Raw genomic sequence first — 16,559 nt, forward strand, 5'->3', positions numbered from 1 at the left:
ACTGGTACCACAATGTTTCATATTAGAGATAGTGTATTCAGGGTGATGTGTAGTGTTAGTTTGCAACCACACAGCACATTGCATGGCTGTGTTTTTATAGCTTTCCTTCAACAATGGCCTTCTTCTTGACACTTTACCATGCAGCCCAGATTCATGGTGGTAGGTTCTCTCATCTGAGCTGTGGATCTTTGCAGCTGCTCCGGAGTAATCATGGACTTCTTCTCTGATAAATGCTCTCCTTGTCCAACCTGTCAGTTTTGGTGGTGGGCCAGTCTGGATAGTTTTGTTGTTGTGCCAGACTCTATTTTTTTCAGATAATGGACTGATCAGTGCTCTATGTTCAAAGCTTAGGGACATTGTTTTATGACCTAAACCTGCTTAAAACTTCATCACGTTTATCCCTGACCCTTCTTCCATGTTATTTGGTCTTCATAATGTGGCCTTCCTAGAGACCTTCAGAGAACTGCTGTAGTTATAATGAGATTAATTTATGCACAGGTGGTCTCTATTTACTTCTGAAGACAACCGGTTGCACAGCATGTTATGAAGGGTATCCAGATAAAGGAGTAAAACAAGTACAAACCAAACATCTGAGGCTTCATCTGTTAAAAATCTGGAAAACCTTGTAACCATTTCCTTCCTATAAAAACTACTTGGTGTTGGTCTATGACCTAAAATCCTAACAAACAATCCTAAATGGGAGATTGTAGTAACAACATAATAAAATGTCAGTCAGTCAGTCATTTTCTACCGCTTATTCCATAGTGGGTCGCGGGGGAGCTAGTGCCTATCTCCAGCAGTCTATGGGCGAGAGGCGGGGTACACCCTGGACAGGTCGCCAGTCCATCGCAGGGCATATAATAAAATGTGAAAAGGTTCAATGTTATGAATACATTCTCAAGGCTCTGTTTTGTTATAACAATGTGTAAAAGTGAGCACTGACTAGCCTAAATTGAGCATTAAAAGGTAATTGAACTGTAAAAATGGCTGAACCATAGTAAAATAACTCTCTTGACAGGTGTGGAATAAGGTTACATAATAGGATTAGAAGAATTCACATTACAAAGGTGATTTCCTTGACCTCCTAAAAGAAAATCGTCTTTTATTTTCTTTAGAAAAATTCAGAAAATATCCACGGAAACGACTTATCTGTCCACACTGTATCATACAAAAGTTATCCTCAAATCTCTGTCAAGAATATATCTCCCGGGGATAGATAAATGCGCATACATTACATATCTTATACGCTGTGCACACAACACTGTGACTTCTAAGTGCAACACAGAAAATCTTAGACCATTTCAAAAATGGTGTAATGTCATCTGCCCACTTTCCAAAGTGTTTTGGTGCCTAATCTTTCCAGCTCACAGCCTTTGTTTCGTTGACCAGCTGCCCAAACTCTGCAATGGAGGTGGCGTGTTTGTTGCACAACACAGCATCTCACATGGATTATAAAGTGGAAGTTGCAACAGGGTACTTTTGTGAACTTCTGCTTAACATCTGAATGAGTCTTGCACAATCCAGAGAACATTCTGCTCATGAGGCAAAACAGATCAATCAAGGTTGGAAGCTGGAAATGGCAGCAGCTAACTTGTTTCCTGGGAAAACAGCATGTTGTGTAATCCAGATACTTTCTCAGTATGTTGTTTAAGATATTAAAACTAGGTTTAAGGACATTTCTAAGCATTAAAACAAATAGGTGTTTTGCTGCTGCATTTAGTGTGTTTGATAAATCACCTTTATATGCAGTTAGGAAATTTCTTCAGTTTCCTGAATAATTTTTGTCAAAAGGAACAGTTCCTGCCTCATGGGTGGAGGGCGGTTGCTGCTGCTTTCCTTGACAAGTGCAGTGTTGCACAACTACTGAATATGAACAGAAAGGTCAGCAGTTAAACACCTTTTTTAAAATGTACACCCTAATTTCCCCCATCAGAGCTTGTTAAACCTGACCATGAGTTTTAGTGTCAGTTGCATTTGCAAAATTTTGCAAACCTTTACTAAATCTTGTGATAGGAAACCAACAAAAAACCTAATAGTTATACAAGGTTTTCAAATGTTTTTATGAAAAGATCATGTTGTAAACTTTCTTGAAATAACCCTAAGCTTTATTAAAGTGGTGTAAAAACTTTAAAGATGGATTCTGACAAAAAAGCACAATATTTCTTGAAAGACAAACTTTATTGCTTTTCTTTGACATAGTTTGGATCAGGTGTTTTTATCTATAAAAAGTCTACTTAATTTCAGGACATTTAATGGAACTGGTCCAGAAAAACTGGTCCAGAAAAAAACTGGTTCAGAAAAATTCACCTATGTTTTCCTTCTGTCTGTATCTTATCTAAATTCTTTGGTTTATGTATGTATTTAATTGTCAGGTGCAACAGAGATACATCTAAAAATAAAATGTAATAAAAACTCAACAGAAAGTTTTCATTTATTTAGGAATTTATTGTTTTCTTTTCAGGAAATTAAAAATATAGTATTCTCTTTTTAAATTTTTTTTCTCACATTGGTATTTCACAGAGTTGGAAATATCTCTCCATAAATAAATGTACAAAACATATGGTTTCTTTTTAAACCATGAATAAATACAATAAATACATTAGTTTAAGTTAAACAACAAGAGCCAACCAATAACCAAATGGAATACTGTGGTGTTCCCTGAACCAGGCTGTCAAACAAACAGGGGAGAAAAAAAAAAAAAACAATAGATGGTGTGCAATTAAAAAATGAGCAAATACAACAGATGTTTTACAGAATCAAACACCATGAAAGAATGTCAGGATACAGATACTCAGTTCACAACTCAACAATCTATTAGCACACTTTGATCCTTCAGCATTCTGCAATATTTACTTGCACACCAAGTTTTGATAAAAGAAAAATAAACCTAAACATCCTCACATGCATTCTTGTACAGTCACTCTTTTTCCATTCACACTAAGCAGATTTACGAACGAAGCTTTGGTTGAATGCTACTGGGACTTTTTCCCCATCTGAATTAGCTGTAAAGTGCATACAATAGACACATGTCAGGTCTAGCTGATTAAGGCTACTGAATCAAACATACTGCTTGCGGCACAAAGATGACAAAGTCTTTAAGGCACAGGCGTTAATGATTATCACTAAAAGATAAGCCACTTATATTCACTACTGATTGTAGTGAGCCAAGATATGTGCTGGTACGGTCAAGACCTGCAGAGGTAATTCTCATGGAAGACCACATACAAAGGCCTAATAAACTAATCCATGTTTCTGAGTATAAAAATAAAGTCTGATAACATTTGAGTTCTAAAATCATCTTAGTATGTGTAGTTTGTAAAGGATACATTATATTTCTACAAGTGTTATTAAGTTGTCTTGTTCTGAACAGTTTTAGAAATAGTCAGAAAATAGAAAAGCTATTTAAGTGTCACAGTTCTTTCTCTTTGGATTGTTTCGTCCCATCTGACACTCTCTTTAATCAGACAGGGATAAACGCTCAAACACAGTGAGCCGCTTGGTGGCTGACCCATCAAAGGTTGGAGACTCAGTCCCACTGGAGCTGCTGCTGCTGTAGCTGTCCTCCAGGGAGTCCTCGGAGGAAAAGCGCTGCAGTCCGGTGGGTCTTGTGAAAACCCCAGTACTGCTGAGACTAGGACACAGCATGCTGCTGTCCTGGTCCACAGTGTTGGGGAAGGGTCTAGTTTTGTTGCTGGTAAAGTTATTTCCGTGGCCGCACACACAGCGTGTGGGTTTTGGCTCCAGGATTAGAGGAATGTCTCCGGTGCTAGTGCAGGTCTGATGACTGCCAAACTGGAATGCTGATGTTTCCCTCTGCATGGAGTCTCCAAACACGGGTGAGAGGAGATCTGCAGGAGGAGGGGAAACTGAAGGAGCGCGGGTGAATGCCATGTTGGGATCATTGAAGAGTGCAGTGAATGATGGAGGAGAGGTGCTGCGGGAAGGGCCCATGAAGCCAGCGAAGCTGACACTCTGGCGGAGCTGGTGGCGTGGGTTGTGGTCGCCAGATGCAGAGGGATTTAGTTGCTTCTGGAATTTGGCAGATGGTAAGGGACCACCAGTGATTTTCTCCTCATGGATGAAGTGACAGCGTGAGCCATATGGACAGTAGCCAAAGTTGTAGAAGGTTCTGCAGGGCTCGGTCTTATACTTAGGGTGGCGGTACAGTCCTCTCAGTTCGGCTTCGCCGTGGGCAAACTGACACTTGCTGCCATACTTGCAAGTGCCGCTTTCCTGGTAGCCACGACACAACTCAGTCTTGTAACGGTTAGAGGAAAGCATTGGTGGTACCTGAGGTGGGAGATTAGATGAGGGAGGAAACCCTGGTGGGGGGGCTACTGTAGTAGCAGGGCTCGGGGGAAAAGGCTCCAGGCCTTTAAAGTGTCCGATTGAAGGAAGCAGGCTGCTGGGCTCGGTCAGGCTCATGGAGCGGTCAGGCCGGAAGGAGAATTGTTTTTTGTTGGAAACCGGTGCTTGACTCCATATGTTGGATGACCAGATAGAGCTGCCATTGTCATCGTTGTTAACATGCTCAGAACTTGAATTGAGGATTGAGGAGGCAGCTTGGGAGGAGGGGGAGAAGAAGGAGGCAGATCGGCTCAGTCGGTTTTGCCCTGGGATTTTAAGCTGTGACTGTGACAGCTGCGGGTCCTCATTCAAGGCCAGGTTCAGAAAGTTCTGTAACAGATAGTTTAAATAATTACTGCAAAGAATATAGACAGCCTGTGAAGCAAAAAAAAATTTATATTTGGCTGTGTCTCACATAGAGGCTGGTAGAAATAAACAAACTTATAGATATACTTTTAGAACTTCAGAAGGACTACCAAAAATAAAGAAAAGAAAAAAACAACTTGTGCTTTTACTTACTTTTGCCAAAATGTCGTCAAGCATATCGGACATGCTGTATCCCTTTGGCTACACCAAGAAAACTGAGCTCTGATCCTCGGTTCAGTGTTAAATGCCTGCGTGTAGACTTGGCTTAACTCTGAATCATAGCCTTTTATAAACCAGTGCCCCTCCCTTGGCTTTGGGAGGGGTTTCCATCGGCCATGTTCCCGGATGATCCTCCTTCTGACAACCCCCTTCTCCTCCCCTTCCAGAAAAAAAACAAGAAAAGAGAGAGAGAGAAAGTCGAAAGAAAACTGAGTATTTTTAGCCAGCTGTGTGAAAAGTTTCAGTTTTGTAGGCATGTGACGGCAAAGTGGCTTATTTACATAGCTCTCGTAGAGACTCTCCTTCAAGGCATAGAGCAAACCAAATGTGTTTATGCTCTCATGCATAAAGTGAATGACCACAAACGTCCTGTAGGAAGATAAATACTCCCAACTCTTGTCAGATATTTAGCAATCTGAAGCATTCAAACTTCAGGAAAGTGCCAAAAAAAGACTGTTAAGAACCTTTCTATTCTGAGCATATCTAAACCTCTATACATGCACTCAATCATATGTGTACAGTATGTGACCCCGTATATTCCAGTGACTAATACTACACTTGCGGGAAGTGTGGTAAATGATCGCAGAATGTATGGTTTCTAAGCATCTTTTACTCACATAGTGAGCAGAACCTATTACTGTACATTTGTGTTTACCAGAATTTGTTCCCCCCACTTTATTTTCTGGTTTCAGTGATGATTACATCAGAAGTACAAATTACGGTATTGATTGGTCGAAAGGAGAAACCTTTGGATGCAAACAAGATACAAGTGAGGTTAAAATAGCAGCAAAGACCAGGGTAGAAAAAGAAAAATCTAATTAGAGCTTTCTTGAAGACTGATGTCTAAAAATGTTTACATTTTAGACTGTTTAGTGGTATTGTAAGCCTTTTTATTACAATGCTTGTAAAAATTTAAAAATAATTTTGATTTAAAATCAAATTTAATAAAAAAGGTCAATACTAATCATATTTTTTCCAGCCTTCTCATGTCAGATCAGTTTCTTAGTTGTTAATACGGAACAAGTCCCGCTTTGAAGCTCAGGGCCCACACTGGAAACGTGTTAGTCTTTGTGTTTAGCTGTCACAAAAAAGATAATGTATTCACCACAAACATTGTGTTTGGAGGTGTTGTTTTAAACTTATTTTTACATTTAAAATGACAACTGTCCAAAAGCTTTTTTGAATTTTTTCTTTTATATATACAGTGAAACCTAAAATTATTCACACCGCTGGTAGATTAATTTTATCTTAGTTTTTATTCAGTGAATAAGTTTATTTCTGAAACGAAATGTGACATATCTCAAAAGACAATATAAAAGGTAATTATATAGGTTTTGGTAAACAAAAAATATCTATACTTTATTAAATAATGTAAATGTAAATGTTTTTTATATACTTCTCAATAATCAATGGAAAACTCTTCAATGACATTACAGCAATCAAATCCCTGTTCTTATATTTGACAATTTATATTTTGTGCTTAGCTTCAAGTCTTTGAGATTTTAAAGCCTCCTTGCCATCACCCTAATCTTTAGATGTCTCCAAACGTTTTCTCTGAGATTCATTACTCTGGCTGGGCCACTCCAGAAATTAATATCACTTCCAGTCAGGAGAAAGATGTTGTTAAGTTTAAAGGATTACTTTAAATCTAAATCTAGCATGAGTATAAATAATGTTGGGCTTTACTCTACAGTGTTACCTGATGTTGTAGTCAATGTCATTTTCTTGAAGCCTTTCAGAATTCTTGATCAGCTAATTTATCTCTAATTATCTGAGTTTTCCTTTTATAAAATGTGATGATAAGAAACGCAGACAGTTTTGCCATGGGTTCTGCTACAATACTTGAGTAATCAAATATACGTTAGCCCTTTTACTGTTGCGAAAGGGCACAACAGGAACAGAATCAAATATGATAACTTTTAGTGGAGCTGTCAGTTTTCTCTAATTTTCATGAAGTTCATATCAGATAATTATGACACTTTGTTTTCTCCCTGCACTGCTGGTGCTGCTCTTGGATGTGTCACCCACTCGAATTAGTCATCCTGAGTACTGGCAATGACGGCACGTATATTCTAATCATTGTTGTGTAAGTGTAGAAGTCTCAATAATATTGGTGGGGGCAAGTCAGTCAAAACAATAAAAAAAACACACAGGTTACTCAAATATTGAGATTTCTTAAGCTTGAGTCAAACGTTCCTCATAGTTTCACATACACACATCGTCTCAATAGAGTTTGCAATAAGGATCTTAGGTGTAAGCTAGTCAAGTTTCACACAACTTTTAAAAACTCAAACTGACTGGTAGTACATTAGCAAATAAATAGTGTATGTTTACCAAATAAATGGTAACCATTCAAATAGTTATTGAAGACGTTTTGCTATTAGTCAAGACTCATCATTCAATTTATGAAATGGATCAACCAGAAACGGCACATGAAGCATTTTATCCTTATCCATTGTGTACGCAGAATAAAATTATTATACAGTGCTTTCTGGCAGTCTACTTCAAGTGGCCAACCAATTCTGATACAGAAGTTTTGGTTCAAAAGCAACCTGGTTTTAATTTTGTACACCTGCAGAGCATTTATGTTAGGAACAAAACTGCAGAAGTGTAGGTTCCACCTTGCAACGTCTAAAATGTAAAATGTACCACAAACAGTAACTCCACAGTGAAATAGAATGAAAAGCACAGGCAAAAACCAGGGCTTGAAGACCTCCCTTACTCTCCACCCAACAATCTTTAAAGTCTACGGTTTGGTAACATTGTGAGTTCTCAGTCAACTACAGTGACAACGGAGAATGAACGGTAGATTGAAAGAAAGCTTTGCATGTTTATATTGCCATTGTTCAACGAGGATAAGCCATGTATCAGGCTTTACATCAAACTTAATTACCCACCTAAAACAATATCTGAATGTAAACAAACCTTGTACTAAGCAAAAGCCAAACAGCTGAAGTGGAAACCCAGCTGCCTGTAGAATTCAGGCAGCCATAACAAACATCTTCAGGGTATTTATAGCAGCAGGCATGCCACCATATTGTTGTTGAAAACACTGGTTTTAAACACATGCTGAAAGTAACAGAGCCCCACTACAAAATTCACTCTGATCACCTTTTTTAGCTTGCAAATTATGCAAGTTGTACTTAAAGAAGGCACAAGCTTTAGTTGTCTGCTACCTATCCAGACCTTGAACTGATGCCTTCACTGCTGATAGTAATGCTAATTGAAATATAAGAACAGTATTAATCAGGAGCAGTTCATGTTTTAAATGCGCACTTCAAGGACTTTTATTTTTATTCCATTTATAGAGATTTATTTTTACTAGAGAGATTGTTTTATTTGCGACAGTTTATGCGTAGTTAAATTAATAAATATAATGACGTCACATGCTCTTTACACTGACATGATAATGTACTGAGATCATGGCCGAGGCCAGACTAGCTTCTCATGTTCAGCTAATTATATCTTCAGCTAGATATAAATAATGCTGTTTATTATAAACTTGACGGATTATTTGGGCCTGTCAACAGTGTGTGGAAAAATCTGACCCATTCTTTAGACATTTTACATTCCCTAATCACTAGACAAGAAAATTGGCATGGATACTTGGGAAGCAAAATGACATTCATATGCATGTATGTGTATTTACATGGTTGTGTGGTTACTGTAATCTGCTTGGATATACTCTGTCTCTTGCTGCAGTTGCAGGGAGTATCTCCAAAATAGGGAGTGGCACACGCATATGCATAGAAACGCAAGCTTAAGAGAGTGTTTTTGCTGACGGTGACTTGCAGGTTGCTCAGTGTGTATGTGTGTGTTTTTCTTTCATCTGTGACTAAGCAAGTGAGTGCTCAGTTTCCAAATTTCCCACAGGGCTTTTTCTTAGGACGTCTCAGTTTATACACTAAGAAGTGTTGGGTCATGACGACAGAAACGAACTGATGTGTAATGTGAGATATGGTCTTTTATTTATTTATAGTAAATATGTAAATATATTTTAAGGTCTACTTTTCTTCTCAACCAAAAGCTTATTATTTGATGAGATGAAATACCAAACAAACCATATTTTTTAATGTATAGTTTTTTTTTTACTTCTACATTTGATTGAATGAAGGAAAAAATATACGTAATTTCCAGAAAAGCTGATTGAAATTAAATTTGTATGCCTATTTGCCCTAATAAATATTTAAGTAAAATAATAAGAATAAACATTATCATAGGCTGTCTAGACATTCTAATTGTGTTTCAGAATGTACCCAATTTTCATGCACCTTTATCAGTGTACTCTGACTGTGTACTTTGATAAAGCTGTATGGTTGGATCATTAACCAGAAGGCCTTTGTTCAGCCTCGTCAATCACGTGGTATCTGCTCTTACACAGAATTGAGTCAAATGTCTAAAAATCCGTGGTTAAAAATGTACAGTGCCTTGCGAAAGTACTCGGCCCCCTTGAACTTTTCAACCTCTTGCCACATTTCAGGCTTCAAACATAAAGATATAAAATTCTAAGTTTTTGTGAAGAATCAACAACAAGTGGGACACAATCGTGAAGTGGAATTAAATTTATTGGATGTGTCAAACTTCTTTAACAAATAAAAAAACTGAAAAGTGGGGCGTGCAATATTATTCGGCTCCTTTACTTTCAGTGCAGCAAACTCACTCCAGAAGTTCAGTGAGGATCTCTGAATGATCCAATGTTGTCCCAAATGACCGATGATGATAAATAGAATCCACCTGTGTGTAATCAAGTCTCCGTATGAATGCACCTGCTCTGTGATAGTCTCAGGGTTCTATTCAAAGTGCAGAGAGCATCATGAAGACCAAGGAACACACCAGGCAGGTCCGAGATACTGTTGTGGAGAAGTTTAAAGCCGGATTTGGATACAAAAAAGATTTCCCAAGCTTTAAACATCCCAAGGAGCACTGTGCAAGCAATCATATTGAAATGGAAGGAGTATCAGACCACTGCAAATCTACCAAGACCCGGCCGTCCCTCTAAACTTTCATCTCGAACAAGGAGAAGACTGATCAGAGATGCAGCCAAGAGGCCCATGATCACTCTGGATGAACTGCAGAGATCTACAGCTGAGGTGGGAGAGTCTGTCCATAGGACAACAATCAGTGGTACAATGCACAAATCTGGCCTTTATGGAAGAGTGGCAAGAAGAAAGCCATTTCTCAAAGATATCTATAAAATGTCTCGTTTAAAGTTTGCCACAAGCCACCTGGGAGACACACCAAACATGTGGAAGAAGGTGCTCTGGTCAGATGAAACCAAAATCCAACTGTTTGGCCACAATGCAAAACGATATGTTTGGTGTAAAAGCAACACAGCTCATCACCCTGAACACACCATCCCCACTGTCAAACATGGCGGTGGCAGCATCATGGTTTGGGCCTTCTTTTCATCAGGAGGGACAGGGAAGATGGTCAAAATTGATGGGAAGATGGATGGGGCCAAATACAGGACCATTCTGGAAGAAAACCTGTTGGAGTCTGCAAGAGACCTGAGACTGGGACAGAGATTTATCTTCCAACAAGACAATAATCCAAAACATAAAGCCAAATCTACAATGGAATGGTTCACAAATAAACGTATCCAGGTGTTGGAATGGCCAAGTCAAAGTCCAGACCTGAATCCAATCGAGAATCTGTGGAAAGAGCTGAAGACTGCTGTTCACGAACGCTCTCCATCCAACCTCACTGAGCTCCAGCTGTTTTGCAAGGAAGAATGGGCAAGAATTTCAGTCTCTCGATGTGCAAAACTGATAGAGACATACCCCAAGTGACTTGCAGCTGTAATTGCAGCAAAGGGTGGTGCTACAAAGTATTAATGCAAGGGGGCCAAATAATATTGCACGCCCCACTTTTCAGTGTTTTATTTGTTAAAAAGGTTTGACACATCCAATAAATTTCATTCCACTTCACGATTGTGTCCCACTTGTTGATTCTTCACAAAAAATTTGAATTTTATATCTTTATGTTTGAAGCCTGAAATGTTGCAAGAGGTTGAAAAGTTCAAGGGGCCGGATACAAGGCACTGTACCTGGGGCAGTTCAGTACACATTCAACTCATCTCTAGTTAGATCACTAACCAACCACTAACTTGTGATTTAAACTTCTAATTAGGTTTAAGGTCTTTGTATTTGTGGTAAGTGGTACAATATACTTTGCATTTAACAGCCATTTACCAGCAGTATGAGGTCTATACATTATACAGAAAGCTATGATGCTATCCCCCAGCTCATTCCTGCCATCTGATCCCAGAGCCAGTGAAGGTAAGTGGTTATTTAGATGTTGTGCTTCTGCTTAAAGGACTTAACACACAATGCTACACTAGAGCCACATTCACCCAAATGCAGTCACTAACGCACACACATTCATACACCAATATTCAAATCTGTAAGCAACCTGGGGTTAAGTGGCTTGCCCAGGAGCACATCCACTTGTGACAGAGGGAAGCTGCAATCGAACCCACGACCTTCTGATTGCAAGAGGACTACTCTACCAACAGTAATCCCACTATGAAACACTACATCATACTGCACATTCAAAAAAAGCAGCTGTTAACTAAATTTATTGTATATTGTGCTATAGTGTGTTTTACAGCAAAGGAAATGATCCCACTGAATGGATTTTAATGAATCAAATGGCCTGGGTTAAAAGCGCAAGTTGATCAATACAGTTTGCTAAAATATTGATCAGAGGTGTATCTGATCGCAACTTGCTTTGGTGAGTTTGCAATTTGTTTATTTTTTAGTAAAAATTTAGTCACTTTGAACCATTTATATCTAACAATCATCTTGAATATTTGTGGGGATGATTTTTTTGACATTTTAATGAAATAAGATAAAATAGTAAAGGCAATGAACAAACTTTGATAAGGCATTTAGTATTATTTTCTAATATATACAAACTTCTTTGATGAATGAACATAACTAAATCTAAATCTGCCAGAGCTGTAGATAGCATCGGGCTTAACTGTTAGTATCTCAAAGCTAAACTGCAGTTAATACAGGTCCTTCTCAAAATATTAGCATATTGTGATAAAGTTCATTATTTTCCATAATGTCATGATGAAAATTTAACATTCATATATTTTAGATTCATTGCACACTAACTGAAATATTTCAGGTCTTTTATTGTCTTAATACGGATGATTTTGGCATACAGCTCATGAAAACCCAAAATTCCTATCTCACAAAATTAGCATATCATTAAAAGGGTCTCTAAACGAGCTATGAACCTAATCATCTGAATCAACGAGTTAACTCTAAACACCTGCAAAAGATTCCTGAGGCCTTTAAAACTCCCAGCCTGGTTCATCACTCAAAACCCCAATCATGGGTAAGACTGCCAACCTGACTGCTGTCCAGAAGGCCACTATTGACACCCTCAAGCAAGAGGGTAAGACACAGAAAGAAATTTCTGAACGAATAGGCTGTTCCCAGAGTGCTGTATCAAGGCACCTCAGTGGGAAGTTTGTGGGAAAGAAAAAGTGTGGCAGAAAACGCTGCACAACGAGAAGAGGTGACCGGACCCTGAGGAAGATTGTGGAGAAGGGCCGATTCCAGACCTTGGGGGACCTGCGGAAGCAGTGGACTGAGTCTGGAGTAGAAACATCCAGAGCCACCGTGCACAGGCGTGTGCAGGAAATGGGCTACAGGTGCCGCATTCCCCAGGTCAAGCCACTTTTGAACCAGAAACAGCGGCAGAAGCGCCTGACCTGGGCTACAGAGAAGCAGCACTGGACTGTTGCTCAGTGGTCCAAAGTACTTTTTTCGGATGAAATCAAATTCTGCATGTCATTCGGAAATCAAGGTGCCAGAGTCTGGAGTAAGACTGGGGAGAAGGAAATGCCAAAATGCCAGAAGTCCAGTGTCAAGTACCCACAGTCAGTTATGGTCTGGGGTGCTGTGTCAGCTGCTGATGTTGGTCCACTGTGTTTTATCAAGGGCAGGGTCCATGCAGCTAGCTATCAGGAGATTTTGGAGCACTTCATGCTTCCATCTGCTGAAAAGCTTTATGGAGATGAAGATTTCATTTTTCAGCACGACCTGGCACCTGCTCACAGTGCCAAAACCACTGGTAAATGGTTTACTGACCATGGTATCACTGTGCTCAATTGGCCTGCCAACTCTCCTGACCTGAACCCCATAGAGAATCTGTGGGATATTGTGAAGAGAACGTTGAGAGACTCAAGACCCAACACTCTGGATGAGCTAAAGGCTGCTATCGAAGCATCCTGGGCCTCCATAAGACCTCAGCAGTGCCACAGGCTGATTGCCTCCATGCCACGCTGCATTGAAGCAGTCATTTCTGCAAAAGGATTCCCGACCAAGTATTGAGTGCATAACTGTACATGATTATTTGAAGGTTGACGTTTTTTGTATTAAAAACACTTTTCTTTTATTGGACGGATGAAACATGCTAATTTTGTGAGATAGGAATTTTGGGTTTTCATGAGCTGTATGCCAAAATCATCCGTATTAAGACAATAAAAGACCTGAAATATTTCAGTTAGTGTGCAATGAATCTAAAATATATGAATGTTAAATTTTCATCACGACATTATGGAAAATAATGAACTTTATCACAATATGCTAATATTTTGAGAAGGACCTGTATGCATTTATAATAGAGCTCAAGTGAAACAAACTATTTTGATATATTTTCATCCCTAGTCTCTTCTGCAAACATGTAAGATGTGCACTTATATAAGGGGAACTCAGGGAAACATTTTAGGACTCTGACTCACCATTACATGGTCTAAACTGCCAAGTCATCATCACATGACACTTGATGACAGGCAGGTGTAGTCAACATTGAAGAAAACGTTTAATAGTCACTGAGGTTCCTTTCCTGTCAAAGCAAAATGGTGCTGCTGATAATTTTTTGCATTGCAGCTTAAAGATATTATTTTACCTATCGTATCATATTTTTTACAGAACAAATCAATCATCCTGGTTTTAGACTTATTAACAGTTTTAAGGTTGACTTTTAGGATTTCTTTTGGTTTGTCGTCTCCTTCAAATCTCTAACCTAAAGACCCTGATAATACAGTTGGGCCAGCCGGTACCTACATTAACTAATACTTTGCAAATATTTAACCACACACTGCATAGCATTGCTATGGTGACATGCCAAACACCGAACACCTAAATGAGCACAGGTTAAACAGTTACTTAGCAACCCCTGTGGAGCAGGTTTGTCCAGCTAATAAAGATGTCAGAAATATGATTAGCCTGAGTTGCTAATACACTTGAATTTACAGGATGATTCAGCAAAAGAAACAGAGGGAAGGTTGAAGGATAGTTTTTATTCTTACTGCCAAATAGGGTAAGTGAGTCAGTGGTGAACAGCCTGTGTTGACATTAGAAGTGGGGGAAAGTACCTTCCTCCCCAGACTTCTGGCAAACTTAAATGAGACGAAACCGATATGGAGGCTTCTATGTGGAATAATTTAACAGGTGGGCTGCAATGGGATCCAATTTTCATTTTGTATGTTCAAAATATCCACACTTACATGTTTGATTTTATAAAAAACTGTTTTGTTCTTACTACATGAAAAAACTCAATAAATACAAGATTGTTTTTTATTTCTGCACATAAATGAAAGAATTTAATATTTCTAAAGACATCAGTGTTGAGAAGCTTCCACAAAACTGATTAAATGCAATTTTTTTTAACAATACAATGGTAGAGCCATAGATTAGTAGTATTATGTGTACACATAAAAGTATATTAATATTCAATAAATTAGAATATATGTTCCAATGAGGCTCTTTTGTCAAAGGAACTTTACTGTAACAATGGTTTTATGTTTTGACTGGAAACATGCTAACAAACAAACACCATCAACGGTAGTGTTTAAAGTTTATCAACCTTTAGGCTGTCAGTTGCAGCCAGATAAACCAGATATTTACATACTCTGTAAAAATAATTCATTAGCATTTTTTTCCTTAAAGTCTGACACTAAATCTCATGCAATCTTTAATGCTCTGGGTCATTCAGGGTGAGCAAAATACTTTTTATGCAATAAATGCCAGAATAATAAGATAAATTATTTTTTAGAAAACTTTTTTATTTCAGAAGTTTTCTCAATATTTAGTAAAATTGCCTTTAAACCGTATGATTTAGATCACACCTTTTAGGTATCCTCCCACAAGATTTTCATAATAGTTTGCCATTTCTTCTGACAGAATTAAGTCAGACTTGTAAGTCGCCATGCTCATGCAACTTTTCAGCTCTGCCTACAAATTTTCCATGGGCTTGAGTTCAGGGCTTCGAAATATCCAAGATCATGCTGTCCGGGGCTTAAATGCCCCTGGTAGGGTCTCTTATGGCAAACAGGCTCTGGGTGACGGGTCAGACAAAGAGCGGTTCAGACGCCTTCAAGAGGACCACAAGGACGTGGTACGTGACGTCGCCTGGTACGGTGGAGCCGGGGTCCCACCCTAGAGCTGGGCCAAGCCCGGCTGTACCAAGCCAAAATGAGAGACGTGTGGCCATCCTCGAGCAGGCCCACCACCTGCAGCGGGGAACCGTGAGGGACCGGTGCAAAGAGGATCAGGCAGCGGACGAAGGTGGAGACCTTGACGACCCTATCTATGGAATGTCACCTCCCTGGGTGGGAAGGAGCCTGAACCTGTGCGGGAGGTCGAGAGATATCGTCTAGAAATAGTCTGGCTCACCTCCAAGAACAGTGTGGGCTCTGGAACCCAGCTCATTGAGAGAGGTTGGACTCTTTTCTACTCTGAAGTGGCCCACGGGGAAGGGTTGTGGGCTGGGGTGTGTTTGCTTGTCACCCCTCAGCTCAGCCGTCTCGTGTTGGGGTTTACCCCGCTGGATGAGAGGGTCGCATTCCTGCGCCTTTGTGTCGGGGACAGGGGTCTGACTGTCGTTTCAGCCTACGGGACGAGCGGTGGTGCAGAGTCCTCCTGACCCCTGACAGGGGGTGCTGGATAATGCCCCTCTCTGGGACTTCGTCATTCTGCTGGGGGACTTCAACGTCCACTTGGTAAATGAGATGTGACACTGAGAGGGGTGTGACTGGGAGGAATGGCCTACCTGATCTCAACCCAAACGGTGTATTATTTTGGGGATGAGGATCAGCTCCTCCAAGTTGGCCATGGTTCTCGACTGTAAAAGGGTGGCTTTGTTCATGACCGTAAGAACAAGATCCCGGATACAACAGGCTGAAATGAGCTTCCTCCGCAGGACGGCAGGGCATTCCTTTAGACATAGGGTGAGGAGCTCAGCCATCCGGAAGGAGCTCGGGAGTAGAGCCCCTGCTCCTCCACATCAAGAGGAGTCAATTGAGGTGACTTGGGCATCCAGATCAGATGCCTCCTAGACGCCTCCCTCAGTAGGTGTTCCAGGCATGTCTCACCAGGAGGAGGTCCAGGGGCTGGCCCAGGACATGCTCGAGGGACTTTGTCTCTCAGCTTGCCTGGGAACGGTTTGGGCTCCCCCTAGAGGAGATGGAGGAGGTGTCTGGGGAAGAGGGGAGTCTGAGCTTCTCTACTGAGTCTGCTGCAACCTGAGACCCAGTCCCGGATGAAATGAAGACAACAAGTATGAGTGTTAGGTCATTGTTCATTTCGAAGACCCATTTGCGCCCAAGC

At 40.0% G+C, this 16,559-nt stretch overlaps 1 protein-coding gene across 1 annotated transcript; it reads right to left on the minus strand.

Annotated features, from left to right (window-relative positions):
- Positions 1-2,424: 2,424 nt before the first annotated feature.
- zgc:162730 (uncharacterized protein LOC564559 homolog) lies at positions 2,425-5,012 on the minus strand. Its single transcript, XM_047390588.1, has 2 exons — positions 4,867-5,012; positions 2,425-4,677 (listed from the first exon to the last, which is right to left on the minus strand). The coding sequence occupies exons 1-2, from the start codon at positions 4,897-4,899 to the stop codon at positions 3,457-3,459; spliced, it is 1,254 nt and encodes a 417-aa protein (XP_047246544.1). The 5' UTR covers positions 4,900-5,012; the 3' UTR covers positions 2,425-3,456.
- Between the last annotated feature and the right edge of the window lie 11,547 nt (positions 5,013-16,559).

This window comes from Girardinichthys multiradiatus, chromosome 18, assembly GCF_021462225.1.
Source record: "Girardinichthys multiradiatus isolate DD_20200921_A chromosome 18, DD_fGirMul_XY1, whole genome shotgun sequence".
Classification (NCBI taxonomy): domain Eukaryota; kingdom Metazoa; phylum Chordata; class Actinopteri; order Cyprinodontiformes; family Goodeidae; genus Girardinichthys; species Girardinichthys multiradiatus.